The sequence below is a fragment of the Convolutriloba macropyga genome, chromosome 2 (genome assembly GCF_964194025.1).
Source record: "Convolutriloba macropyga chromosome 2, txConMacr16.3, whole genome shotgun sequence".
Taxonomy (NCBI): Eukaryota; Metazoa; Xenacoelomorpha; order Acoela; family Convolutidae; genus Convolutriloba; species Convolutriloba macropyga.
Window position 1 is genome coordinate 56,493,310 of NC_134469.1, and position 27,023 is coordinate 56,520,332.

Sequence of the window (27,023 nt, forward strand, 5' to 3'; positions counted from 1 at the left end):
CGCGCGTGACGTCATTTCTCACTCGCTTTAGCGAAAGTTTTTAGGTTAATTAAGTGATTAGATTTTGATCGTACGTACCTCACTCAATAAAATGACTTTTGCACTTTAAAACTTAAGTTTAATTTGAATTTTTTTAAGGTGAAAGGAACTCATATGTGCAGTAAAGGTCCCTAATTAGAGGCTTCTGTGGAATGAATTTTAGCAAGCTTTATTAGTTTATCGCTGAACGTTTTTTAGCCTAGTTTTTTGAGCGGCGTCGATTTTTTTTTCAATTTAGATCTGTATCTGTTTTGTATCTCTATTATATGGCACGCAGGTCTATTTCGAAGCTATTCCGGCAATCTGCCGGCTATGTTATCTGTTTACAGCCTACTTTCATGCATACAGCTCCTCTCAACTGAAATTTCATCTCAACTGAGTTCGAAGGTGACAGTTGATTTTTTTTTCGGCGCTTGTTCCATTTTTACGGACAAATATTTTGACCCATATTTTTGAAAATGTGTTTTTCAAATTTTGCTTTGAAAAACCAAAGTTGTTTGGCAACTTTGAAGATATTATTAACGGTTAAATGCTCTATGAATCAATTGCCAATTAATTGAACCGGGAACGCTTAACGCTGTTTTTGTTGTTTTTAAACACGTTTTGTATCTTCATCTCCATCAGTCAAGTTTGACGATAACTGTTTTATCTGCTGGCCCATTAGTTTGCCGGACCTATTTTCCGACGGCTCACCAGAAAATATATCTGTTACCACTCCTAAATTCATGTTCGTTTCATTTTAGGCCTCGAATACTGGCAAGAAAAAGAAGTTCACACTGAAACAGTTGATTCGAATGACTCACATCACGAAGCCCGTGAATTATATAATGAGCATTTTGGGCAAGAAGTACCCAGAGACACCCGAAGAGTTCAGCAAATTGCAAATGACTGGTGTATTTGATTCAGGTACTTGATTAATTGCTCTGAAATTTATTTTCTAGCAATTATTTTAGTCCTGATTTTGCGTACACCAACTTTTCGTCTGACCATTTGACATTTCGTCCTCAAAAACGGGATAAACAGGTAAAGCTCGGAGGACATAAAGTTCTCTGAGAGCCCAACGATTCACTAATCTCTAAGTATGCGATTCACTAAAACTGTTTGAGAGACATAATTTCTTGGTGTGAGAGGTGGTTCTGAGAGGTTGACCCCAGCCATCATAACCCCCTTCCACTTCCTCCCCCACATCACCACTTCTCGCCACTCCCCCCCCCCCCCAGTATTCCAACCCGTCCTCCTGATTCCATCCTTATCCACCCATGCTCAGTCAAATGGCCCTCCCCTCAGTTAAGCTAAAGCTGTCACCCGCCCCCACTAAGCCACAGCTAGCCAACCGCTCGCCAGTCGTTTGAGAGAAATCTGCCCAACATTAGTCGTTTGTTTCAATTTCCAGATGGTTGAAGAACAGTCTCCTTAGTCTTTGTTGTTCTAAGCTATGGCGTTTTCAAAATTTGGTTTAGTTTTTGCCGATATTTTAATGTTTTGGATGATAGTGTCGGCAAAATTTAGTTTAAATATATTCAAGTTTCTTCAACCCTCAGGATTCAACACTTTTAAACAATTTACCTCGGAACTGCTTGGTTAAAAAACGTTTTTGCTATTTGTTTTTAATTGCTCCCAAAGGAAGTTTTTTGGCAATTATATTTGTCCTGCGGTCTTTCATTTTTGTGCGATTCGTCGATTTTTGATCTGAACCATTTGACTTGTCCTTAAAATCGGGATGAACAGATAGCGCTCGGAGTGGAGGAACAGCTCTCTTAGATCCTAATGCTTACTAGTCTATAAGTTTGAGATTCACCGAAAATGTTTTGAGGAGACTTTTTCAAGGTGTGAAGGGTGATTCTTTGTCTTGACCCCCTCTGTCACCTTATTGATTTTTTTTGTTTTAAAACCGATGTTCGTCAAGCGGGTCAACGGCGGCTGTTTGCCGGCTATGTTTACTTTTTATGACAATACCAATGCAGTGAGGCGGAGAACTTGCTTCAAAGCACGTGTGTGCATCGGGTGTTTCAATTCCGGTAATAAATTAAGTATTATTCTCTTTGTTTAAAAATTCTGTTTTCCTGTCGATTTCGATATTCAGGAAATTAATCTTCCGTTATTCATATTTTGGCAGTTATGTTTTTGATTTATGCAATTTCAGGGGCTACATGGTGTTCAAGCTATTTCTAGCTTCTTCCCGCCAGGTGTGATTTTAACAACGGCAAGTGCGTTGATTGATTTTTTTCGGAATTTGATCCTAAGTATTTCGATTCCTGTTGTCAAATTTGTGCAATTTTTGCTTATGAACGGCTAGAGAGTATGAGATCGAGTGTTCTTAAAACCACTGTACTGCTTAATTATAGCTCTAATTTATACGATTTCACTATGTTTGGTAAAGATTGACGTGAATGAGGCATAGACGTCCAGTTTTTGTAAAATTTGCGTTTAGACAAAGCAGGCAAGCGGATGCGACTGGCGATTCCCGAGACGTGGGAGACACAAGTGTCAGCGAGAGGTAACAAAGCAGAGGTGTGGCAGGAACTATTAGATCACAACAAGTTGCCCTTCATGGCCATGCTGCGAAACTTGAGGAACCTGATCAAGGCAGGAATCTCAGAGCATCACCACAAGAAAGTTGTGCGAAAGCTTATTGATGAGGTTTGAATTCATTACTGATCAGTAGCCGCAATAAGATAGCAATGCTATTATTGGTATCATAGTGGTTTTATTTTTACAATTCGGTCTTCGTCGGTGATTTTTAATAGGGTGGTTGCAATACAGGATGTGAAGGTCAATGCCGCACGTGAAGGTTATAGGTAGCGTGTTTAATAGCCGCCGTCAGCCTCTCAAACGGCTATTATTTAGGCACTCTCCTTTTTACAATTCAAAGAATTTAAATTATATTGGGGCTCTGTCTTTTTTTACGACTCGAAGAGGAGTATTGGAGAAGTCCTTTTTTCAATCAATTTTATTTTTGAGTGAATTTTGAAGCGGAAAATGAAACACGTGAAAAAATTTAGAGTGACTTTTTGCTGAACAAAATGAAGAGTGGAGCGAAAAGAGTGGGTTTTTTGTTCATGTCGCTGTTTTCTAGAGAGCGATAAATTGAGGTGTGCGAATTTTTTGTTCACTTGCGGTTTTTAAAGCAGTTTTTTTTCAATTTTTCTTTGGTTGAGAGGTTTGGTTATGATTTTGTTTTAATATAAGGATGGTTTTGGCAGTGTTTTGAAGGTTTCTGGAAATAAGAATAATTATTATGCTAATTTGGGGGTTTTCCATGCTTTTTGCTGATTTTGCGATTGATTGTTATTTTTGTTTTGCTGCCTCAAATGGGTATTGAAAAGACCGCTATGACTTAATTAATTTTTAGACAACAAGTGGTTACAGGTTTGTGGATATGAAGCATTTTTTAATGAGAAATATGACAAAAATGGCGAAAATTAAAACTATTTTTCTCAATTTTCTTATGATTTGGCCTCAAATACTTTTTTTTAAAAATTCTCATAAGTAGTTAAAGTAAGTACTAGTTGTTTTGATGAAGTAATTTGCTAGAGATAGCTATTTCGGAACCTCGATTTATGACAAAATTTGATCAGATTTTTTGTCATATTTTAACAGATCTGGTTTTCTTGTTTTTACTTCTTGTTTTATGGTTTTTTTAAGATAATCATAAATTAGTGGAGGCACGTTTGTCTTGTGAGTAGTTTGATGGCGTTTAAGTAGATTTCTGCTTCGAGTCTTTTTCCGGAATTCCATCTTCCGCTAGTGGTTTTTTCTGTTTTTTTTTTAATTTTTCCCCAATTCACTCATAGGCCGTTCTAGGTCTAGTTTTATGTTTAGTCATTGAAAACTCTTTGAATTGTACGCCAGGACTTGTCCTGCTATGCTTTTTACCTTTTTCACCTTCCGCTTTATGGTGAATACTGTCAAAGTCAGAAGATCAAAATCAAAAGAGACGGGATTAACCAATAAAGCCCGGTCATTGGGAATTAGATTATCAAAGTTCATTAGAGCGTTTGCTAGCTGACATTGGTATCAAGCTTTTTACAATTTTGCTTAGGCATTTTAGAAGCTGAATTAGGTATAGTTTTAGAAATTAACTGAAACTGCACGTTAAATTACAGCACTTGACACTGAAAAAAAAACAGAAAAAAAATCGCTTAATTTATCTCGTTTTCTGTTGCAATCCCGATGGGCATCAAGTGCGTGAACGGTGGCTATTTTCCGTCAATCTGCCGGCTATGTTTTTGTTGCAGTCCGTCTTGGCTGATTTTGATTGGCGAATAGCCGCCTTTGTCAAATCGAGTGGTTATTTTTAAGGCGGTCGACTTCTGCCTTTTACCTTTCGTTAACGTTTTCTTTCCGAAAAGTTTCTATGGTAACATGGTTTAATCCTTGTTCTGTTACTCAAAGTTACGTGCGTCATTACGTTATTTAATTTCATATGTATCATCCAAGCGAGATAATTGTTGAGATACATGGCTTGAAGGTCATTAGTTTCTGAACTTTTGAAGAAAAGATTGCTAAATTTTGGAAACAGTAATAACACGTATCATTACATGGTAAACTATCATGTTAAAATGTGGCACGTGTCGGGGGGGGGGGGGGGGGGGGTGCATATTATTTGCCAAAATTTTGGCAAATAATATGCATCGACTAAGTTGGGGGCACAAACGGAAAACGGAAAAGATCCAATATTTTTTTACTAAGGGGTCTCAGCAGTCTTTTTCGCGGAAGCTTTCGATCTTTGAAAGCTTTAATTGATTATGAACGTATTAAATGATCAAAGCAATTTGAAAAAACCTGGAGTGTTCTGTTTAGAAAACCATTATCCGCAGCAAGCAGTTCCCATTCAGGTTCTTCTCTGCCTTTGTGGCCCTGGACGATCTCATCAAGGAGTTAGAGAAGGAAGAGAAAGGTTAGAACTGTAAAGTTGGAATATTTTTCTCAAAGTTTTAATGTTGCAACCCAGCACAGACTATTTCACTGACAAAGTCCCAATTTAATTGCTCTGAGACAAAGTTTGTAGCAATTATGTTAGTCCTGTAGTCTTTTTATGCGATTTTTTGCTTGACCGATTTTTAACTCTGTCCTCACAAAACAGGTAAACAAACAAGGAGGCTCGGTAATGTGTGATCGCACATAAGGTTCCGACCCAGCTCATCCACAATTTTGGCATAATTATCTACCAAATGAGGAAAGCGAGTCAAGACGAACAGCAAAATCAAACAACAACAACAACAAACATTAATTACATCAAAAACTTTGTCCGCTTTAAAAACTTAATAAAAAATTCAAAATAGCGTTAGATAAAACTGAAACTGAAAAAGATAACTGGTAGTTCACTAGAAAAGATATGGTACCAGTCCATAGTAAGGCTTGGCAACAATTAGTCGCTAAAGAACAAAAACAGTAAAGTTGAAAAAAACTGGCTTATATTTTTAAAAAGCAAATAATTTCAAAGTAATGAAAACCATTAGAAATCAACTAAAACATCCCATAGGTTTACGATTAGCAATACATTTATAGAAGGGAATTAAGAACCGTCGGTATTCAATTTTTATGCGGTTACAAAAAGAACAACCCAGACAACAAACAAAAAAACATTTAAAACTTGCCAGAAAACGCTTTTGAAGCCATAGAGCCATGCTTTGGCCCTCAAAATATGCTTGATTGCACTTCAAACACCGATAATGTATTATGTGACCTCTCATTAAGGAAACTAGGTAACAAGTCGACAAAATGAAAAAAATGCAAAATTAAGTAATAATTGTTTTATTTCAAAAATGAAAATTATTTTCAAGGTCATGAAAGCCATAAATTACAAAAGGAATTAATTAAATAGGCTCGTTTAATCCTCGAAAGGACGCCCATAAGACTTGCAATTATCCAGAATATGTCTTACGTTTTCAAAAAGAAGGTGAAATATGACAAAAATTAATAATTAATTAACTTTTTTTTGTGAAAAACCCGTGTCGAAGCCAGTAAAGTCATAACGCATCCTTTAAAAACCTTAGATTTTGTGACACAAATCCCTTTTGACACCTTCCCTTGACACCAATAATATCATATTTGGCCTTCAATTATTGAGTCTAGGTAACAAACAGACTAAGAGGAACATAAAATGAGAAGTTAAAAATTGTTTTTTTTGGAAAACAATTGTTTTCAAAGTCATGAAAGCCATTAGCTATCTACTGATTATCAGAATATCGGCTCATCTATTCTTCCATGAAAAGCCAACGAAAACTGGTCATTGTGCAGGAAAATTCATACGACTAAAAAGAAAAAGTAAAAAAAAAACAATTATACAAAATTTGAAAAAAAAATTCAATCAATTTCTTGAAACAAGTAGTGTCGAAGCCGTTGAAAACATAATCTATATCTTTAAGCAATTAAGTTTTATCAATTGTGTTTTAATTTAAATGCCAATATTGTGAAATATGAAATGTCCATAACGTGATAATGTGACAAAACTGGAAAACTTGAAAATGGGCAAATGCAAAATAAAAATGTTACATCTAGTAGTGTCGAAGCCAGAAAACCATAACTTAAGGCGCAATAGTTTCAATATTAAATCAGTGGAAAAAAGGAGCGTTTTTTTGCTAACACTAAGCTACAAGTTGACAAATTTAATAAAAAAATAGACAAAGTTCAATAAGCCATTTTTTAAAACTCAAGTATTTTAATGACATTGTCAAAATGACCATAAGTTTTCAAGTAAACAACTAGATGCCCTTATTTGGAGCTGCGTAAGAGGCCAATTGGACCTATCACTACTGAGCTTTGATTTGAAATTTTCTGTTCTTTTATTAGTATAAAGAAGATTAAGAGACTAATTTAATTTGAAAAAAGACAGATTACAATCCGAGTTCTTTTTGGTTTGTAAAAGTCCAAGATCTGTCCAAAACTAGTCTTGCTTGTACTGTTTGTGCATTAGGAACATCTATATTTCGAATATTAGATAAAGAAAATTTGTTAGCTAAAAGATCAAAAATACATGCTGCGTTTTTGATAATGAACGAGTTAGCAAAAAACGGAAAAGTTTTAATTACAGAGAACTATCAACGGAAGTCGAATTTTTTGAATCTACAACAGTTGTGTTAGGAGTCTGGGTGTGTACTTCGGCAAATTTAATCAAAGTGGACTAAATAAACTTATTTCGTGCTGTTTTTGATGAAAGTCTGAGTTTTGAAATATTTGACCAGAATTTTGGCAAAGAAATAAATAAAAGCAGTCAACAATATTATTTTGTCTTTAAAAATATAACCAACGACAATTTCTTTAAATTTTTTTTAAACAATTTACACTAGTCCTTTTTTTTACAATTCAAAGAATTTGAATTGTATTGGGGCGCTGTCTTTTTAGATCTGTTCACACATTTTGATGACTTTTGAAGTCAAATTTGAGTAGCCGAAACAAGAAGTGGAGCGGAAAAGCAAGTTGTTTTGCGGCTTGAAATTGTTTCGCTCTGATTTCAAAGTAGAGTGACAAAACGGTTTTTGAACCAGAAATCGCTTTCTCGCTTGTGGTTTTTTGTTCGCAGGCGGCAATTTCACGTTCATTTTTACTGTTTTTATATTTTTTGGAGAGGAAATTTTTCTAAATGGTTTTCTCAATGTATTCATAGTTCATTTTAGGCCTAGTGTTTTGTTTGAAACAAATTTCCATTCTCGCTAGTGGTTTTTTTGTGCACATGCGGCATTTTGACATTCATTTTTTTTCAGTTTTTCCTAATTCATTTGTCCGTTCTAGGTCTATTTTTGTGTTAATTCAGTGAAAATATTTTGAATGGTACGTCAGGACTTGTCCCGCTATGTTTTTTTTTAATTCGCTTTACCTTTTGATCACGTTTTCGTTTTACATAAGTCGGGATTTTTACGTTTGACTTTGACTTACTTAACTCACTGTTTCAACTGAATGGATTTTAAATTTACGCATTGAATTACGCAATGTGGTGAATACTGTCAAAGTAAAAAAATCAAAAGAGACGGGATAAACTAATTGACCCCGGTCATTACGTCATTGAGAATTGGATTATCGAAGTTCATTAGAGTGTCTGCTAGCTGACATTGTTAGTAAGCTTTTTAGCTTTCAATTTAGAAGCTGAAGTACGTATAATTTTAGAATCTAACTGAAAGTGCACGCCAAATTAGAACACTTTTTGATACTGAAAAAAAACTTGAAAAAATTGGTCAATTTATTCTTTTTTTGCTTTTTCTGCCCCAATCCCGATGTGCATCAAGCGCGTCAACGGCGGCTATTTCCGGCAATCTGTCGGCTATATTTTTTTTAAATTTGTGTGTTACGGCTGTTAGCAGTAATTTTTATGTGAATAATGTATCTTGGTCACAAAACTTGAAAGTAGTTCGCCTATGTTATTTGTAATTCGGAATACCATGCAAAGTTTTTGAAATAAGGAATGCCAAATTTAAAATCAGGAGATCATATTGGTTGTGAGGTTCTATAAATACAAATAAAGTTTTTGAAACTGTTGTTATACAGAGAAGGAATCGCCCGTGAAGAAGCCTGTTATCAAGAAAAAAGCCTCAAAATCCATGAAGAAGAAGGTTTACTTTACAAAGAAACCGAAGCCATTACTGTATAACCGGAACCAGATTGCTGCTTACAAGAAGGCCCTGGGAAGGAGTGTGAAGATCGCCACAATGTACAACGTCAATCCGATACCAAATAAAACTTTGATATTCTGCAATGTGTCTGATTGTATGTACAAGCCCTGCACTTCAGCCAGAGCTTTCGGACAACCAAAACAGGTAGATTGTGATATGGTGAACATGCAGACAGAATGGTTTTTGATTTTCTTTCAAATTATTTGCTGGTCTGGCAGTTTGTAATAGGTCTAATAGTCTTTTTTAAAGCAATGGTTCGTACTAGAGTTTTTCGTCTGACCACTGACTTTCCTTCTTGATAAACGCAATATACTGGTCAAGACAGAGGGCTTAAATCAATGAGCAGTTCCCCCTAGAGCTTTGGCAGTCTCCAAGTATGTATGCACTTCACTAAAACCTTTCATGGGGATCGTTAACCACCCCCCCCCACCCACCCACACACACACACACACACACACACACACACACACACACACACACACACACAAATTAAAGCACACATAATAACACACGTAAAACAACACGCACAAACACAATAACACACACACAGTAGCACATACAGACTATAACGCAAACATAAAATTGCGCACACAATAACACACACACTCTAAGTAAAGTTCAGGTAAATTTACCTGAAAAAACACCTGAATTTTGCCTTAGGGGTAAAAGCTTCAAGAGTTTTAGCAATGAGTATGTCTTTGTTTTGTTTGTTTGATTGTTTGTTTCTAAATTTTTCAAGATGATTTTGTTTGTTTTTTGACTTCTAATTTTTTCCTTCAATTCTTTGAATTGTATTTCAGGACTTGTCCTGCAATGTTTAATAGCCGCCCTCATCTTCTCAGCCGGCTATTATAGCGCTCCTTTTTTTTTACTTGTCGAACTTTTTTCGCTTTACCAGTTTGCCGCTTTTTCGACATTTTGCGTGAAGTCTTTTTGACTTCTCTAGGCTAGTTTCTCTCATTCTGCTAAAAGTGAATTTGAAAATTAGTTGCTCAGCAAAGCAATTCAAAATGACCAGAGTCAGTATAAAAAATTGAAGTCAGAAATCGAAACGCGATAAACCCATAAAGCCCAATTTTAGCTGTCCGCTATTTGAACGTCGTTCCGATCAGTCTTAGGTACCATCTCTAATGCTTATTGGTATTGATAGTAGCCCCTTTAGCCTCTCTCTAAGAAACAGAAGTATGTTCAACTATGAAATGCCATCAAAATAAATAGGACTTAAAAAAATGTTTTTGTACAAAAATCTTTTTTTTTCAATATCTTCTATTCTTTCAATCCCAATCATGCTTATTGGAATCAACGGAGGCTATTTTCTGGCAATCTGCCGGGTATGTTTTTAATAGCCGCCCTCATCTTCTCAGCCGGCTATTATAGCGCTCCTATTTTTTTACTTGTCGAACTTTTTTCGCTTTACCAGTTTGCCGCTTTTTCGACATTTTGCGTGAAGTCTTTTTGACTTCTCTAGGCTAGTTTCTCTCATTCTCCTAAAAGTGAATTTGAAAATTAGTTGCTCAGCAAAGCAATTCAAAATGACCAGAGTCAGTATAAAAAATTGAAGTCAGAAATCGAAACGCGATAAACCCATAAAGCCCAATTTTAGCTGTCCGCTATTTGAACGTCGTTCCGATCAGTCTTAGTTACCATCTCTAATGCTTATTGGTATTGATAGTAGCCCCTGTAGCCTCTCTCTAAGAAACAGAAGTATGTTCATTTATGAAATGCCATCAAAATAAATAGGACTTAAAAAAATGTTTTTGTACAAAAATCTTCTTTTTTTCAATATCTTCTATTCTTTCAATCCCAATCATGCTTATTGGAATCAACGGAGGCTATTTTCTGGCAATCTGCCGGGTATGTTTTTAATAGCCGCCCTCATCTTCTCAGCCGGCTATTATAGCGCTCCTATTTTTTCGTCGAACTTTGCGCTTTACCATTTTGCCGCTTTTTCGACTTTTTGCGGGAAATCTTTTTGACCTCTCTAGGCTATTTTCTCTCATCTCTCATTCTGCTAAAAATGAATTTGAAAATTAGTTGCTCAGCAAAGCAATTGAAAATGAACAGAGTTAGTACAAAAATGGATGTCAGAAATAGAAACGGGATAAACCCATAAAGCCCAATTTTAGATGCCCGCTATTTGAACGTCGTTCCTATAATTCTTAGTTACCATCTCTAATGCTTATTGGTATTGATAGTAGCCCCTGTAGCCTCTCTCTAAGAAACAGAAGTATGTTCAACTATGAAATGCCATCAAAATAAATCGGACTTAAAAATGTTTTTGTACAAAAATCTTTTTCAATATCTTCTATTCTTTCAATCCCAATCATGCCTATTGGAATCAGCGGTTGCTATTTTCCGGAAATCTGCCGGTTATGTTTTTTTTATTTTGTCTATCAGATTTTTGTTTCGTCTTACCCTGACTTCTTGGAATTGACTTTTTCAGTGACTTCTTCGACTTCTAGTGCTTTGCAGTTAAAATTTGTCTGTGTGACGTCATTTCTTCTGTTAGGTCAATTGCGTGATTTACCTCACTCAAAAAATGACTTCTGTACTCACTTATGGAACTTTAAATTTTATGAACATTTACTAATTGAAGGTCAATGGTGTGCATCTAAGTAGTGCCAAACTTATTTGCCCTATTTTCTGAGTATTAGAGTCTTGCGTTTTAATATCGAATATATATTCTGAAAAGGCTCCATTAGGGCTTTTTCCTTGTAGAGCAAATGTGTCTCACAAAAAGTCTAGTGGTCTTTAAAACCTGGTGGTCGATGTGTCAATCTTTTTTTTAAGTTGTTTCAATTCATGGTAGGCCTTAAGCGTCTATCGCGGCTATTTTCAGGCAATCTGCCGGCTATGTTTGGAACTGGAACTAATATCTTTTTCTGCCGTTAGAAGGGAGTATTGAACTTAGCAATCGAATCGAGAAAAATTGGCGCTTAATTTTTGTGCATTTTCTTAGGTTCAATTAGACGTAATTAGCTTAATCAGTTTATTAATTTGCTATCGATACCAGTTAACTTCAAACTGATCAATCGTGGCTATCTTAAGCATTTTGTCGAGTTTGCGAGCAGAGAAATCCTGTGTTTTTGGTAAAATCACCACAATTTGTTCCTTTGCTCAAAATGGATTTTGTGATACGGCTTTTGGATTTCGTGTAGCTGTAGCATCGAGAGTAGCAAAAGCTGTTGAATTGTTTTAATTAGTTTTAGCATAAAATAATCTCAAATCATAACTACCTCGCATTTTTCAAAATGCAATAAGGCCATATGTTTAGATGGTTGAAGTTGGTGTTCTTTTGGGTCTGATGTGTCAACACGCTTGTGAAAGCAGTACCTTCCATATATTCCACGAGAATGGCTCAGAGCAGATACAATTAAGCAAAGACAACATTCTTGAAAGGACGCAACGAGTACTCAAATTGGCTGCTAAAGCTAGTGGAAGACCCGTTGCTGAGGAGGGATCTGATTCCACTTCTGTTGCAATTCAAGATAGAGGTCGAACCAAGTTTCCCGAGGCAATTTTGTGGGATCTCATCAAGAAACAGCAAAAGGTAGGCTCGTTTTGTCGAACGTTTTCAATATCTTATCTTACACTGCTTTCTTATCAATGCCTCCTTTTGCAGTTTCCTTAAATTGGGTTACAACTAATTTAATTAGGGATCAGCTAACAGTACAATGTGTATCCGTTTTTGCCCTCCCTCTATGATCATTTCCTCAAATGTTTGGAAACAGTTACTCAGGAACTTGACTTAACAACTCGCATTTTCATAGACTACTGCAAATGATGATTGCCTGATTTTAAACCTTGCGTTTATAAATGTGCATTGTGTATGAATTTTAAGTGCATGGCGACGGGTTATGCTGAGAGGGTACTGTTTTTTGTCAGACTATTGTCACATTTTGTTTATATACAGTTTTTTAAAGAAATTCTTTTTATCAGATTGACAACCTGGTGATCTTGACTCGAGAGGACGAAGACAATGAATCTCAGTTCAAATTAGTAGACAACTTTCTCAACAAATATCGCCGGTTCGTGAATCCCAACTTGCTCTTTGTCAATGTTGATCTGTCAGGGGCTTCTGCCAAAGTGAGGCTGGAATCTCCGGACCAAGATGAAGAACATATGTTCGCGCATGCCAATGATATTTATATCGCCGGATTCTCCGAACAGTTACTGCAATTTATAGCTGAGCGGGGCAACAACGCACAGTTGCAACATGTGTCAGCTATCGATAAAGCCTATCAGCTTGATAAAGTCAAAGTGCATCTACCTGATCCACCTAAGCCAAACAATTGTCAAGAGGAGGAATTCTACTGTGAATGTGATAGTGATATACAAAATGCACTGACTAGACCCCAAGTGCTCCACTCAGTGATCGAGTTTGGGTTAGAATTTAGTAACTGCTGTGCTACTATTGTACGAATTAATATGAGTTCTATTGTTTATTATACTGCGAAGCTGTATGCTGAGCGTAGCTATATTGTGGTGTTCGTGGGTTTTTTAAGACTTGAAGAGGAGCATTGGTTTTCTATCGGTCTTATTACGACTCGAAGAGGGGTTTGGTTTTCTTGAGGTTTTTATTTGCTCTCAAACGAAGTTTGTAGCAATTATTAATAATAAGTCAGCCTCTCAACGGCTATTAGTTAGGTGCTCTCCTTTCTTAGGACTCGAAGAAGAGTATTAGAGAAGAACTTTCAAAATCACTTTCGTTGGAGTAAATTTTGAAGCGGGAAATGAAACGCGTCGAGAGAGCGAGAAATTGAGATGTGAAAAAAATTTCTGCAAGCGAGCGAAATTTTGTGTTCACGTGCGAGTTTTTAAAACCGTTTTTTTTAAAATTTTATTTCAGAAGTTTGATTATAGCTGCGAAGCTGTAAGCTGAGCGTAGCTATATTGCGGTGCTCTGGGTTTTTTTTTGTTTCGTCGTCTGACGCTCTTTTTTCGTTTTACATTTGTTCACACAGCAAAGCTGAAAAAGTCAAATATTCTGAATGACTTCTTCCTCTCACTAACAGCATTTGCGCGCGTGACGTCATTTCTCACTCGCTTTAGCGGAGGTTTTTAGGTTATTTGCGTGGTTAGATTTTGATCATACGTGACTTACCTCACTCAATAAAATGACTTCTGCACTTTAAAACTTGAGTTTGATTTGAATTTGTTTCAGGTCAAAGGAACTCATATGTGCAGTAAAGGTCCCTAATAAGAGGCTTCTGTGGAATGAATGTAACAAGCTTTATTAATTAATCGCTGAAAGTTGTTTAGCCTAGTTTTTTGAGCGGAGTCGATTTTTTTTCAATTTAGATCTGTATCTGTTTCTATCTCTATTATATGGCACGCAGGTCTATTCTTTCTCAGCTATTCCGGCAATCTGCCGGCTATGTTTGTGGTATTGTGTTATTTTAAAGGTTGTTTTGATAGTGGTTTGTAGGTTTCTGGTCATTAATGTGCATTTTACCATGTTGCAGGTTTTTCAGCTACTTAGCTGAATTTTAGGCAAGTTTCAGCAATTTCTTTGCTTTTTATAGCCGCCTCAGTTTCTCAGTCGGCTAATATAACGTTCCTATCTTTTACAATTCAACGAATTTGAATTGTATTGGGGCGCTGTCTTTTTTTGAGATCATTCACACATTTTCATGATTTTTGAAGTCAAATTGTAGTAGAGATTTTGGTCACGCCGAAACAGGAAGTGGAGCGAAAAAGCGATTGGATTTGCGGTGTGAACTTTTTCCCTCTAATCTTAAAGTAGAGTGAGAAAACGTTGTTTGGACAAAAATTAGCTTTCTCGCTAGTGGTTTTTTCACATGCGGCATTTTCACTTTGCTTTTTCCGTTTTTTCGATTTTTTAGATCGGATTTGTTTCTAAATAGTTTTTCCAATCCTTTCATAGTTCATTCCAGATCTAGTTGTTAGTCAATGAAAATTCTTTGAATTGTACGTCAGGACTTGTTCCGCTTTTTTTTACTTCGTCGAACAAAAAAATGTTTTTTTTTTTGTGAAATCTTTTTGACTTCTCTAGGCTAGTTTCTCTCTTCTCTCATCCTGCTAAAAGTGATTTTGAACATCATTTGCTCAGCAAAGCATTTCAAAATGAACAGAGTCAGTATAAAAAATGGCAGTCACAAATAGAAACGGGATAAACCCATAAAGCCCAATTTTAGATGCCCGCTATTTGAACGTCGTTCCTATAAGTATTAGTTACCCCTCTCTCTAATGCTTATTGGTATTGATAGTAGCCCCTGTAGCCTCTCTCTAAGAAACAGAAGTATGTTTAACTACGAAATGCCACCAAAAAAAAATCGGACTTAAAAAATGTTTTTGTACAAATCCCAATCATGCTTATTGGAATCAACGGCGGCTATTTGCCGGCAATCTGCCGGGTAGGTTTTTCAATTTTTTCATCTGATTTTTTTTATAAATGGTTTTCCCTGTTCAATCATAGTCCTACTAGGTCTAGTCTTTTGTTTAGTCAATGAAAATTCTTCGAATTGTACGTCAGGACTTGTCCTGCTATGTTTTTTTTTTACTTCGTCGAACAAATTTTTTTTTCGCTTTACCTTATTTCACAGATTGTTCAAAATTTTGCGTGAAATCTTGTTGACTTCTCTAGGCTAGTTTCACTCTTCTCTCATTCTGCTTAAAGTGAATTCATTTTCTCGGTTTTCGGTCTGAATTTTTTTTCACTCCTATTTTAAGGCAGGATAGCCCTGTTTTTACTGAACCTCCGATGCTAAATAATAAAATATTTTCCTACCTATTAATAGCCGCCCTCAGTTTCTCAGACGGCTGTTATAGCGCTCCTATTTTCATTTATTCGAATACAAGTTTTTCGCTTTACCTTAGTTCACAGCTTGTTCAACATTTTAAGTGTAATCTTTTTGACTTCTCTTGGCTAATTTCACTCTTCTCTCATTCTGCTAAAAGTGTTTTTAGACAGCAGCTGCTCAGCAAAACAATTCAAAATGAACCGGGTCATTATCAAAAAACGAAATGAAAAATGGAAACGGGATGAACCCATAAAGCCAGCCCAATTTTAGAGGCCCGTTTCTCAAACTTTGTTCTTAGTTACCATCTCTAATGCTTAATGGTGTTAATACTAGCCACTGTATGGTCTCACTGGGAAACAGGAGTATGTTCGGCTCCAAAATAACCTCAAAAAAGTTTGCATTTTTAGTGTGCAAACTTCTCTTTCAATCCGAATCTTGGTTATGTGAATCAACGGCAGCTATTTTCAGGCAATCTGCCGGGTATGTTTTTTTTTCAGTTTTTTTTAAATTTCAAGGTTTTGAAAATGGCTTTTTGGTACTAATTTTTTCTATGTTTTTGCTAAGCGTCACGTTTTAGCCTTTGGCCTCATTCCGCTTCTATTTTTTCTACTGAAAACACTTGACAGTTTGTCTCCAAAAATTTTTGTTGAGATAGTTTTTGGTAAATTGATTTCTGTCTTTCTTTGTTTGGATCGTGTCTATATTTGTTTGATTTTTGTTTTTCTTTGTTTGAAGCTTGTTTTTCTTTGAAAAATGTGTTTATCTTTTTTCTCGATGAGTTTAATTTTGATTTCATGTACAATTAGCTAGAATTTTATTTATGAAGATATCTCTAGCACAAGAGAAGTATTTCTAAAATATTGTTAGCCTTGCGGCGCCACAAAAAAATATTGTTCTCTCCTTAACCGGTTTGTTGTCCTCCCTTAAAAAAATCAGTTGTCTGAGAATGATACTTCTTAAAGCTTGTCCTATGTCTCTTGTGGGTCCTCTTTTTTCTCAATTTTGTTTTTTTTTCATATTTTCTTTAATTGGATCTTTGAGCTGCTTTTTTAAAAATCAGTGCATATAGCAGCAGCACTTTGATAATTCTTGCTTTGGAAGCCTCTGTTTTTGTGAACTGGGGTGTTTTTCGTTAAAGAATTGTGCACAATATAATAAAATTTTGGTTGTTTTTGTCATTTTTTCTTGTTTTTAATTTTATTTACTGGCTTAAGGCTTTCTCAGCACCGTTAGGGCTTTAGTTTAGTTTTATTGATAATTCAATTTAATATTGGCTTTCTTTTATTGAAAAGCATTAACGATTATTTTAAATTTTTATGAAATGTTTACCCGTTTCGTCTCATGTTTTGACCCGTTTTATGAATGTTTTGACCCGTTTTCATTTCACTAGTAAATAGGAGTATGGAGTATGTTTAGCTCCCAAAATGACATCAAAATGTTTTGCACTTCAAATTATGGTACAAAAATATTTTTAGCTTTTTCTTTCAATCCCAATCTTGGTTATAGGAATCAAGCGAGGCTATTTTCCGGCTACCTGCCGGGTTTGTTCTTTTTTGTTATACTGCTTCGTATGGGATTTGAAAAGACGCATAATAGTTATGGAGTTTTTAGATACCAAGTTATAACAGTTTTATTGGTATTAAACGATTTTTTTAAGAAAAATGACAAACTGAGAAATTATTACTTATTTTTCTCAATTTTTTTTGCTTTTCGTTCTATTTCTTCTCTTAGAAAATTCTCTTTGCTTATTTTATTTGACTATAATTTTGCAAGCTTTTCAATACTCTATTTGTACCAATGAACGTTTTTTGGCTCTATTTGCTCCTGTGAAATAAAAAAATTCATAGATTTTACAAAGATTTTTGTATGTTCAAAGATTTTTGTATGTACAAAGATTTTTGTTGTTTTTATGTTCATTTTGTATCTTTAAGTTTTTATGGTTTTTTGAGTTGCCTATTGTCGAAATTTGTTGTTCTTGTTGCATGTTGATGGTATTGATTTTAGTTTGGTGTAGATTCGGTAAATATAATTGAGTACTTTTTATGCAGATTTCAGCAAATTTTCGTGTTTTTTTGCTTATTTTTTCTAAAATATTCCTTGATTGTGTGCTTTTTGCTGCTTTTTACTCTTCTAGTATTTAATGTGAGTTTTTCTAGAGGTGTTGCTGGAATTTATGGAGTGCCTTTTTCAGTGACAGATATTACAAATTTCGTTCTTCGGTTTTTTCTTTATTCATATTTTGTTCTTCCGTTTTTACTTCTATAAATCGAAACTGTTTTCGATTGGTTGACGCTTGACCAAAAGTAAAATCAATAATTGTTAAAAACAATGATTTGAAATCAGCAGGATTGCAGCTGATTCATAGTTTGGCTATTTTTGCTGCAATTTTACAGAGGTTTTTGGTTGTGTTTATTTCCTTTCTTTTTACCGTTTTTTTACTTGAAAACTTTTGTTGGGTTTTTCTCTCAATTGGTGATTCAGCGATTTAAGACTAAACGTATCTCTTGGGTCTTGGCCAAAAATTTTGCAAATCAAAGGAATTTTTATCACATGCTTTTTCGTCTTTTCTTGTCTGATACTTCGTTGTTCTTTTTCATCGTTTTAAAGTGATTAGTGTTTTTCAGCAGGATAAGCATTATATTAGTTATTGTGGTCATTCAGTTGGATGAACTTTATGAAAGGAGCGCTAGTTTTTTCATTCGAGTCGTTTCCGGAATTCTTCCGGCTGTTTTTTTTTTAATTCGCTTTACCTTTTGACCGCGTGCTTCGTTTTACTTTACAAGTCCCGATTTTCACGTTTCACTTCTGACTTACTTCACTCATTTTTCATTTGAATGGATTTTATTTTTTTCACGCATTGAATTACGCAACGTTGTGATTACTGTCAAAGTCTAAAGAGCCAATTCAAAAGAGACGGGATAGACCCATAAAGCCCGGTCATTATGTCATTTTGAATTAGGTTATCAAAGTTCAATCGATTTCTTGCTAGCTGACATTGTTAGTGAGCTTATTAGAATTCAGCTGGGAAGCTTAATTAAGTGTTGTTTTAGAATCTAACTTAAACTGCACGCCAAATTTGAGCACTTTTTGACACAGAAAAATATTCGGTCAATTTGTTTTTTTCTGGTTCAATCCCTATGTGCATCAAGCGCGTCAACGGCGGCTAATTTTCGGATATCTGCCGGCTAATTTATCACTCCTGTGTTCTTTTTTGTTCGACTTTTGTTTGGCCCATTCGTCCGTCTTTTCGTCCTCAAAAACGGGATAAAAAGTTAAAGCGCGGAGGGCATTAAGGGCTCTAAGAACCTTACGCCTGACCAGTCTCTTAAAATGCGATTTACCAAAGCAAACTTTAACGGAAATACTCTCTGCTCAGGTGGCGCTGTGATCTCAAAGCAAATATGGGCGAAATGAATGTGAACCAATTTGTGCTGAGGGAGCAAAGTTTTTTCATGCGATACGTTGAGTGTTTGAATTTTTAACTTTGAATTTTGTAGTGTAGTTCTTTTTAAGTTTAGTTTATATTTTCTAACAGCCGCCGTCAGCCTCTCAACGGACTTTCTTTAGGCGCTATCTTTTATTTTCCTCTACCTTTTGACCGCGTTCTTCGTTTTACTTTACAAGTCCCGATTTTCACGTTTCACTTCTGACATACTTCACTCATTTTTCATTTGAATGGATTTTATTTTTTTCACGCATTGAATTACGCAACGTTGTGATTACTGTCAAGGTCAAAAGAGCCAATTCAAAAGAAACGGGATAGACCCATAAAGCCCGGTCATTATGTCATTTTGAATTAGGTTATCAAAGTTCAATCGATTTTTTGCTAGCTGACATTGGTAGTGAGCTTATTAGCATTCAGCTTGGAAGCTTTATTAAGTGTAGTTTTAGAATCTAACTTAAACTGCACGCCAAATTTGAGCACTTTTTGACACCGGTCAATTTGTTTTTTCTGGTTCACTCCCTATGTGTATCAAGCGCGTCAACGACGGCTAATTTTCGGATATCTGCCGGCTAATTTATTACTCCTGTGTTCTTTTTTGTTCGACTTTTGTTTGGCCCATTCGTCCGTCTTTTCGTCCTCAAAAACGGGATAAAAAGTTAAAGCGCGGAGGGCATTAAGGGCTCTAAGAACCTTACGCCTGACCAGTCTCTTAAAATGCGATTTACCAAAGCAAACTTTAACGGAAATACTCTCTGCTCAGGTGGCGCTGTGATCTCAAAGCAAATATGGGCGAAATGAATGTGAACCAATTTGTGCTGAGGGAGCAAAGTTTTTTCATGCGATACGTTGAGTGTTTGAATTTTTAACTTTGAATTTTGTAGTGTAGTTCTTTTTAAGTTTAGTTTATATTTTCTAACAGCCGCCGTCAGCCTCTCAACGGACTTTCTTTAGGCGCTATCTTTTATTTTCCTCTACCTTTTGACCGCGTTCTTCGTTTTACTTTACAAGTCCCGATTTTCACGTTTCACTTCTGACATACTTCACTCATTTTTCATTTGAATGTATTTTATTTTTTTCACGCATTGAATTACGCAACGTTGTGATTACTGTCAAAGTCTAAAGAGCCAATTGAAAAGAGACGGGATAGACCCATAAAGCCAGGTCATTATGTCATTTTGAATTAGGTTATCAAAGTTCAATCGATTTCTTGCTAGCTGACATTGTTAGTGAGCTTATTAGAATTCAGCTGGGAAGCTTAATTAAGTGTTGTTTTAGAATCTAACTTAAACTGCACGCCAAATTTGAGCTTTTTTTGACACTGAAGAAAAAAACAGAAAAATATTCGGGCAATTTGTTTTTTTTTCTCTGGTTCAATCCCTACGTGCATCAAGCGCGTCAACGGCGGCTAATTTTCGGATATCTGCCGGCTATTTTATTACTCTTGTTTTCTTTTTTGTTCGACTTTTGTTTGACCCATTCGTCCGTCTTTTCGTCCTCAAAAACAAGATAAAAAGGTAAAGCGCGGAGGGCATTAAGGGCTCTAAGAACCTTACGCCTGACCAGTTTCTTAAAATGCGATTTACCAAAGCAAACCTTAACGGAAATACTCTCTGCTCAAGTGGCGCTGTGATCTCAAAGCAAATATTGGCGAAATTGGAATGTGAACCAATTTGTGCTGAGGGAGCAAAGTTTTTTCATGCGATACGTTGAGTGTTTGAGTTTTTAAGTTTGAATTTTGTAGTGTAGTTTTTAAGTTCAGTTTATATTTTCTAATAGCCGCCGTCAGCCTCTCAACGGCTTTTATTTAGGCGCTGTCTTTTATTTTGCTTTACCTTTTGATCACGTTATTCGTTTTACATAAGTCATGACTTTCACGCTTGACTTTGACTTATTTCACTCTGTTTCAGGTGAATAGATTTTATATTCTTTCACGTATTGAACTACGTAATGTTGTGAATGTCAAAAGATCAAAATCAGAAGAAACGGGATAAACTGATAAATGCGGACAAAGTTTTAGTGCATTAGGTTATCACGGTTCATTGATAGTGATTGATAGCTGACATTAGCATTAAGCTTAGCAGCATTCAGTTTGGAAGCTTATTTAATTATAGTTTTAGAATCTAACTGAAACTGCACACAAAATTAGAACACTTTTTGTCACGCATATTGTGCCTTTTTCTTTTTCTGTTTCAATCCCGATATGCATTAACCTCGTCAACGGCGGCTTTTTTCTGGTCATTTGTTGGCTATGCTAATACAATTACATATATTAATCAGATTTTCGTTGTCTTCATCCAATGTTTGATTTTTTTACGTTTTGTTTTTTTGCTGGCGTAGGGCATTCTCAGTTCGTAAGGGCTGTAATTTAGTTTATTGATAATTCAATTGATTATTCGCGCTTACTTTTTGAAAACCATTTAAAGTTTACTGTGCAATATTTTTTTGTTTTTTGGTCTGAATATTGTCTTACTCCTACTTTAAGGCAAGATGTCACTGTATTTCTACTGAACCTCCGATGGAGCCCCGATGCTAATACATTTACATATAATAATAATCAGTTTTTCGTTGTCTTCACAATCCAACCTTTGATTTTTTACGTTTTGTTTTTTTGCTGGCTAGGGCTTTCTCAGTTCGTAAGGGCTGTAATTTAGTTTATTGATAATTCAATTGATTATTCGCGCTTACTTTTTGAAAACCATTTAAAGTTTACTGTGCAATATTTTTTTGTTTTTTTGTCTGAATTTTGTCTTACTCCTACTTTAAGGCAGGATAGCACTGTTTTTTTTACTGAACCTCCGATGAAGCCCCGATGCTAATACAATTACATATAATAATCAGATTTTCGTTATCTTCATCCAATCTTTGATTTTTTACGTTTTGTTTTTTTTTGCTGGCGTAGGGCTTTCTCAGTTCGTAAGGGCTGTAATTTAGTTTATTGATAATTCAATTGATTATTCGCGCTTACTTTTTGAAAACCTTTTAAAGTTTAATATTTTTTCGATTTTTGGTCTGAATTTTGTTTTCACTCCAATTTTAAGGCAGGATAGCCCTGTATTTTTACTGAACCTCCGGTGCTAATTAATAAAATATTTTCCTACCTATTAGTAGCCGTCCTCGGTTTCACAGAGGGCTATTATAGCGCTCCCCTTTTTTTTCACTTAGTCGAATACAAGTTTTTCGCTTTACCTTAGTTCGCAGCTTGTTCAACATTTTAAGTGTAACCTTTTTGACTTCTCTAGGCTAGTTTCACTCTCATTCTGCTAAAAGTGTTTTTAGACAGCAGCTGCTCAGCAAAGTAACTCAAAATGAACAGAGTCAGTATCAAAAAAGAAATCAGAAATAGAAACTCGACAAACCCATAAAGCCCAATTTTGGATGCCCGTTACTCGAGTTTTTTATTTAGTTACCATTTCTAATGCTTATTGGTACTGATACCTTCCCCTGTGTTGTCTCTCAGCGAAACAGGTGTATGTTTGGCTCCGAAGTGACATCAAAATAGTTCGCACCTTAAAGTTTTTTGTACAGAAATCATTTTTTCTTTAGTTTTCTTTCAATCCCAATCTTGGTTATGGGGACCAACGGCGGCTATTTTCCGGGTATGTTTTTTTCAGTTTTGTTTTAAATTTCAAGGTTTCGAAAATGCCTTTTTGGTACTAATTTTTTACTATTTTTTGGTAAGCGTCACGTTTTAGCCTTTGGCCTCATTCCGCTTCTGTTTTTTCTATTGAAAACACTTGAGTTTGTCTCCGAAAATTTTTGTTGGGATAACTTTTGGTAAATTGATTTCTGTCTTTCTTTGTTTGGATCGTGTCTATCTTTGTTTGAATTTTTGTTTTTCTTTGTTTGAAGCTTGTCTTTCTTTGAAAAATGTGTTTATCTTTTTTCTCGATGAGTTTAATTTTGATTTCATGTACAATTAGCTAGAATTTTATTTATGAAGATATCTCTAGCACAAGAGAAGTATTTCTAAAATATTGTTAGCCTTGCGGCGCCACAAAAAAATATTGTTCTCTCCTTAACCGGTTTGTTGTCCTCCCTTAAAAAAATCAGTTGTCTGAGAATGATACTTCTTAAAGCTTGTCCTATGTCTCTTGTGGGTCCTCTTTTTTCTCAATTTTGTTTTTTTTTCATATTTTCTTTAATTGGATCTTTGAGCTGCTTTTTTAAAAATCAGTGCATATAGCAGCAGCACTTTGATAATTCTTGCTTTGGAAGCCTCTGTTTTTGTGAACTGTTTTTCGTTAATGAATTGTACACAATGTAATAAGATTTTGGTTGTTTTTGTCAATTTTTTTCATTTTACTGGCTTAAGGCTTTCTCAGCACCGTTAGGGCTTTAGTTTAGTTTTATTGATAATTCAATTAATTATAGGCTTTCTTTTATTGAAAAGCATTCAACGATTACTTTAAATTCTTATGAAATGTTTTTACTGTCTTATTCTCAAGGCTAGAGACTAAGACTAGAATAGAGCTTATTTTCACTGAACCTCCAATGCTAAATAATAAAAATCGTTTCCGTGAATACTCTCTCAATTTTTTTCAAGTTTCAATTTTTTGAACATGCCTTCTTGTTACTAATCTTTTACTATGCCTTTGGTAAGGTTCACGTTCTAGCATTTAGCCTAATTCTGCTTCTGCTATTTGTGAGTGAAAACACTGATTGTTGTTCTGTGAAACTTTTGGTTGGGATAGCGTTTGGTAAATGATTTTTGTCTTTCTTTGTTTGAATCTTGTCTTTCTTTAAATACTTTGTTTGAATCTTTTTCCCCGATGAATTTGTTTGAATTCACGTCCAAATAGCTGGAATTTTATTTGCAAAAGATGTTTTTCCCAAATTTGTTAACCGTGCGGTGCCAAATCGAAAAAATGTTGCTTTCTCTGGACCCAAATTGTGATCAACAAAAAAATCAATTGTCTGTGAATTTTACCTGCCTAGAGTGTACCTATTGTATCGTATGGGTTGTAGACGTAATTTGTTGTTTTGGGACAAATTTTAGGTCATTTTTTTTTTTTGAGTTATCATAATATGGACTGTTGTTCCACGTTAGAAGATGTTTTCAGTTATTTAATATTTCGGAATTTCAGGCTTTCACTGTTAGTTTTCTCCGTCAAGTTTTTGTTTGATTCCTATCTGTGTGGTAGTTCGTATGGCTTCTGTCTGACGTCTTAATTGTTTGTTTGCTTGTTTCATTGATGTCAATGCTGTAATCTTCTCGTTACGACGGGCTTTATTTTTTTCATGTTTTAGTTAGCTCTCTTGAACCAAGAAATAATTGATTTCAGATAAAAAAAGACATTCGTCAGTTGCTGTTACGGTTTTGTTTAGGAAATTGGGAAGTTTGGAGCCGGTTCCGGAATTCTTTCGGCTATGTTTTTTACAGGAATTAGTTTTGTTCTCGCGGCATTTTGACTTCAAAGCGAAAGTGAGAAAACTGTCATGCTGAAGATTTTTTTTAAGCCAGAGAAGTTTTTTGATGTTGAGCTGCGTTCGGTGACTGACTTTGAGAAGTGTCTTATGGGAAGGGATGGACCATATAGAATCGCTTTTAGCCGTTTTTTGTCCATTTGGCTGATTTTTTTAGCTGACTTGTTTTTGGTATAGAAATAGTTTTTGACTGATGCTGCATTAGTATACTCTATTGGGTTCTGTTATTACGCTTATAGTCCTCCACTAGAGGCTGAGTGGAAAATTTTCTTTGAATCAAATGAGGCTGTAGATCAAATTAAGCTGTCGTCAATTTTTCTCGTTTTCTGATTGTTTCAATCCCAGCGTAATGTGGTCAACGGCATCTATTTTCCGGCGTTTTGCCAGCTATGGTTAATTTGTTAAATTGTTGCATCGTATACAAGTGTTTCATGCTTTTAATAAGTCATCATTTAGTGTTGCCGATTGTTAAGAGAATTATCAGTTGTAGTACATTGCTTTTTGTTTTTTGACGCCTAGGTGTTTTGTTGACAGGCTCCATGGTCACTAAAGTAATATACGCTTCCTAGAGTTGAATAGTTTTAAGTTACAAAGAACATCATTTTTACCTGTCTCAATGACTGACATAATCTATTACATTAAATGTAAGTCGTATTTGATTTGTGCCATCCTTGTCAACATTGGCCTTCCTTTTCCACATTGTTACCTTTTATTAGATTCGTTAAAAAGGTGTGTGCGAGTCACCTTTTTTTTAATTTGCTGAAAAAATGAGATGATTGTTTTGATCTTTCTGAAAGAATGTGTTTTTGCTCCTTTTCAGTTTTGTTCATACAAGCTCATATGCTGCTTTTTGACGTTGAGTCTGTTCTTGTAATCGTTTGAATTTTCTGTAGCATAAGCTTATACTCTGAAAAAAAGCTAGTATTACAAATTTGAAATAGTGATTTCGTGCAGTATAGTTTTCACTCCATTTTAATTATTTTGGAAGGCCACAATTTGTTTGGTGTTCTGCTGATGTCAGTTTTTCACTCTTAACTTTTAGACTGATTACTCTCGTTAAGCAGCGTTTTTAATTGCTCCCCAACGAAGTTTGTAGCAATTATATTAGTCCTGTCGGTCTTTTTTTTATGCAATTTTTCGCTTGACCAATTTTTCGTCTGACGCTTTTGACTTTAAACGGGATAAACAGGTAGCGCCCAGCGGGCATTAAGTGCTCTTATAGCCTTTCAGCTCAATAATCTTCAAATATGCGATTCACAGAATCTGTTGTTTTGGAGACTTATACTTGTGGTGCGAAGGGCGGTTCTTTGAGATTGAACCCCGCCCCCCACTGTTGCCACCCCATTAGCCCCCCCCCCACCCTACTGCGCTCACTTACGCCCCTTAATTAAGCTAAAGCTAGCCTCACTAAACCGTACCTAGCTACTAACGAAGCCAACCGCTCCGACCGCCGGTCGTTTGAGAGCAATTCGCCCGACGTTGGTCGGTTATGTTATTGAAATGTGAAATGAAATACAAATTGGACTTTTGGTTTCGTGAAATTATATATCAAATTGATTGTCCTGAGATTATCAATTTAAAGAATGGAAGCTGCTGCTCCAAAAAATAAAATATTTTGCGCGGCTGAGCAGTATGTTGTAACATACTGAGTACCCGCACAACCCGTCTTGCTTAGATTTCGAAGAGTTCGAGTTTTTATCTCCTCAACTTTCCGGGACATGCAGATGGAGCGAGAGCTGATCGTGGAGTCGTTGATGCCTCTGCTTAGAAAGAAGTTCTCTAGCAAAATGCGCCTCATTCTAGAGGAAGTTGACTTACGATGGGGAGTTGTTGCTCCTGAAAATTCAAGGTAAATGCGTACTCTCAAGTTAAGTAGTGATCTATGGTCATTTCATGGACATTTTATGCTATGATGGTATTTGCTGTAGTTTTTTTTGAAAATCTGGGTTTTTGATTTCATGCGGTTTTGAACTAAAATTAACAAACTGGCATTCCATTTGACAATGCACTAGATTTCTCCTGATTTTCAGCTCGTTAGCTGTGTGCCTGGAGCATGTTCAAAGATGCGATCTGTTTGTGGGACTAATCGGACACCGGTTGGGCTTCTGTCCCACTGAGTACGATGTGCCTCTGCTACCTCAGTTTGATTGGTTACGAGAAAAAGAGGAGAGTACTTCAAGAAAATCTATCACTCAACTCGAGTTTGAACAAGCGAAACTGTTGAACAAACCTGTTATTGTCTTCATGCGAGAAAGAAACTCCGAGAAAGCCGGGTTAGTTTTGGTGTCTTAGAAATTTTATCTTTTATGCGGCTGTATATTGCTGCAATGGCAGAAATTGTACTGTGTAGTTAAATGATTTGTAAAAAAAAAGAAAAGCAGAGAATTTCTCAGCCCGGGAAATGAGTTAAAAGAACTAAGACATGTTTTTGTGATTTGTTTCAGTACCTTGGAGGAATCTGTGGATGAAGAACAGATTGTGTTCAGAGAAAGCATCGCCGAAGAACATAAAAATCGTGTTTTGTCCAGGTTATTCCTTTTTTGCCGTTATAACACAGTGTTTACTCTCACATGTGAGCTTCAGCTTGATTTGTTTCACAAAATATTTGATCACAAATATTTGCCTGTTTTATACCTTAATGATTTTTTTTAGGTATCAGGAAGGTGATCAGAATTCTTTTGGAGAACTGTTTGAGAAATGTTTGTCGGATTACATTCAGAAATTGTTTGGAGATGTAAGTAA

At 35.6% G+C, this 27,023-nt stretch overlaps 1 protein-coding gene across 1 annotated transcript in view; it reads left to right on the forward strand.

Annotated features, from left to right (window-relative positions):
* The first annotated feature begins 758 nt into the window (after positions 1 to 758).
* Positions 759 to 27,023, forward strand: part of LOC142334939 (telomerase protein component 1-like) — a 230,261-nt gene continuing 203,996 nt past the window's right edge. The window contains exons 1-10 of the mRNA XM_075383268.1: positions 759 to 945; positions 2,471 to 2,679; positions 4,843 to 4,939; positions 8,524 to 8,792; positions 11,923 to 12,198; positions 12,588 to 13,033; positions 25,957 to 26,130; positions 26,312 to 26,554; positions 26,726 to 26,809; positions 26,934 to 27,015. Of these exons, the coding sequence (XP_075239383.1) occupies positions 834 to 945; positions 2,471 to 2,679; positions 4,843 to 4,939; positions 8,524 to 8,792; positions 11,923 to 12,198; positions 12,588 to 13,033; positions 25,957 to 26,130; positions 26,312 to 26,554; positions 26,726 to 26,809; positions 26,934 to 27,015 (1,992 nt within the window). The 5' untranslated portion in view covers positions 759 to 833. The remainder of the gene's footprint in view (positions 946 to 2,470; positions 2,680 to 4,842; positions 4,940 to 8,523; positions 8,793 to 11,922; positions 12,199 to 12,587; positions 13,034 to 25,956; positions 26,131 to 26,311; positions 26,555 to 26,725; positions 26,810 to 26,933; positions 27,016 to 27,023) is intronic.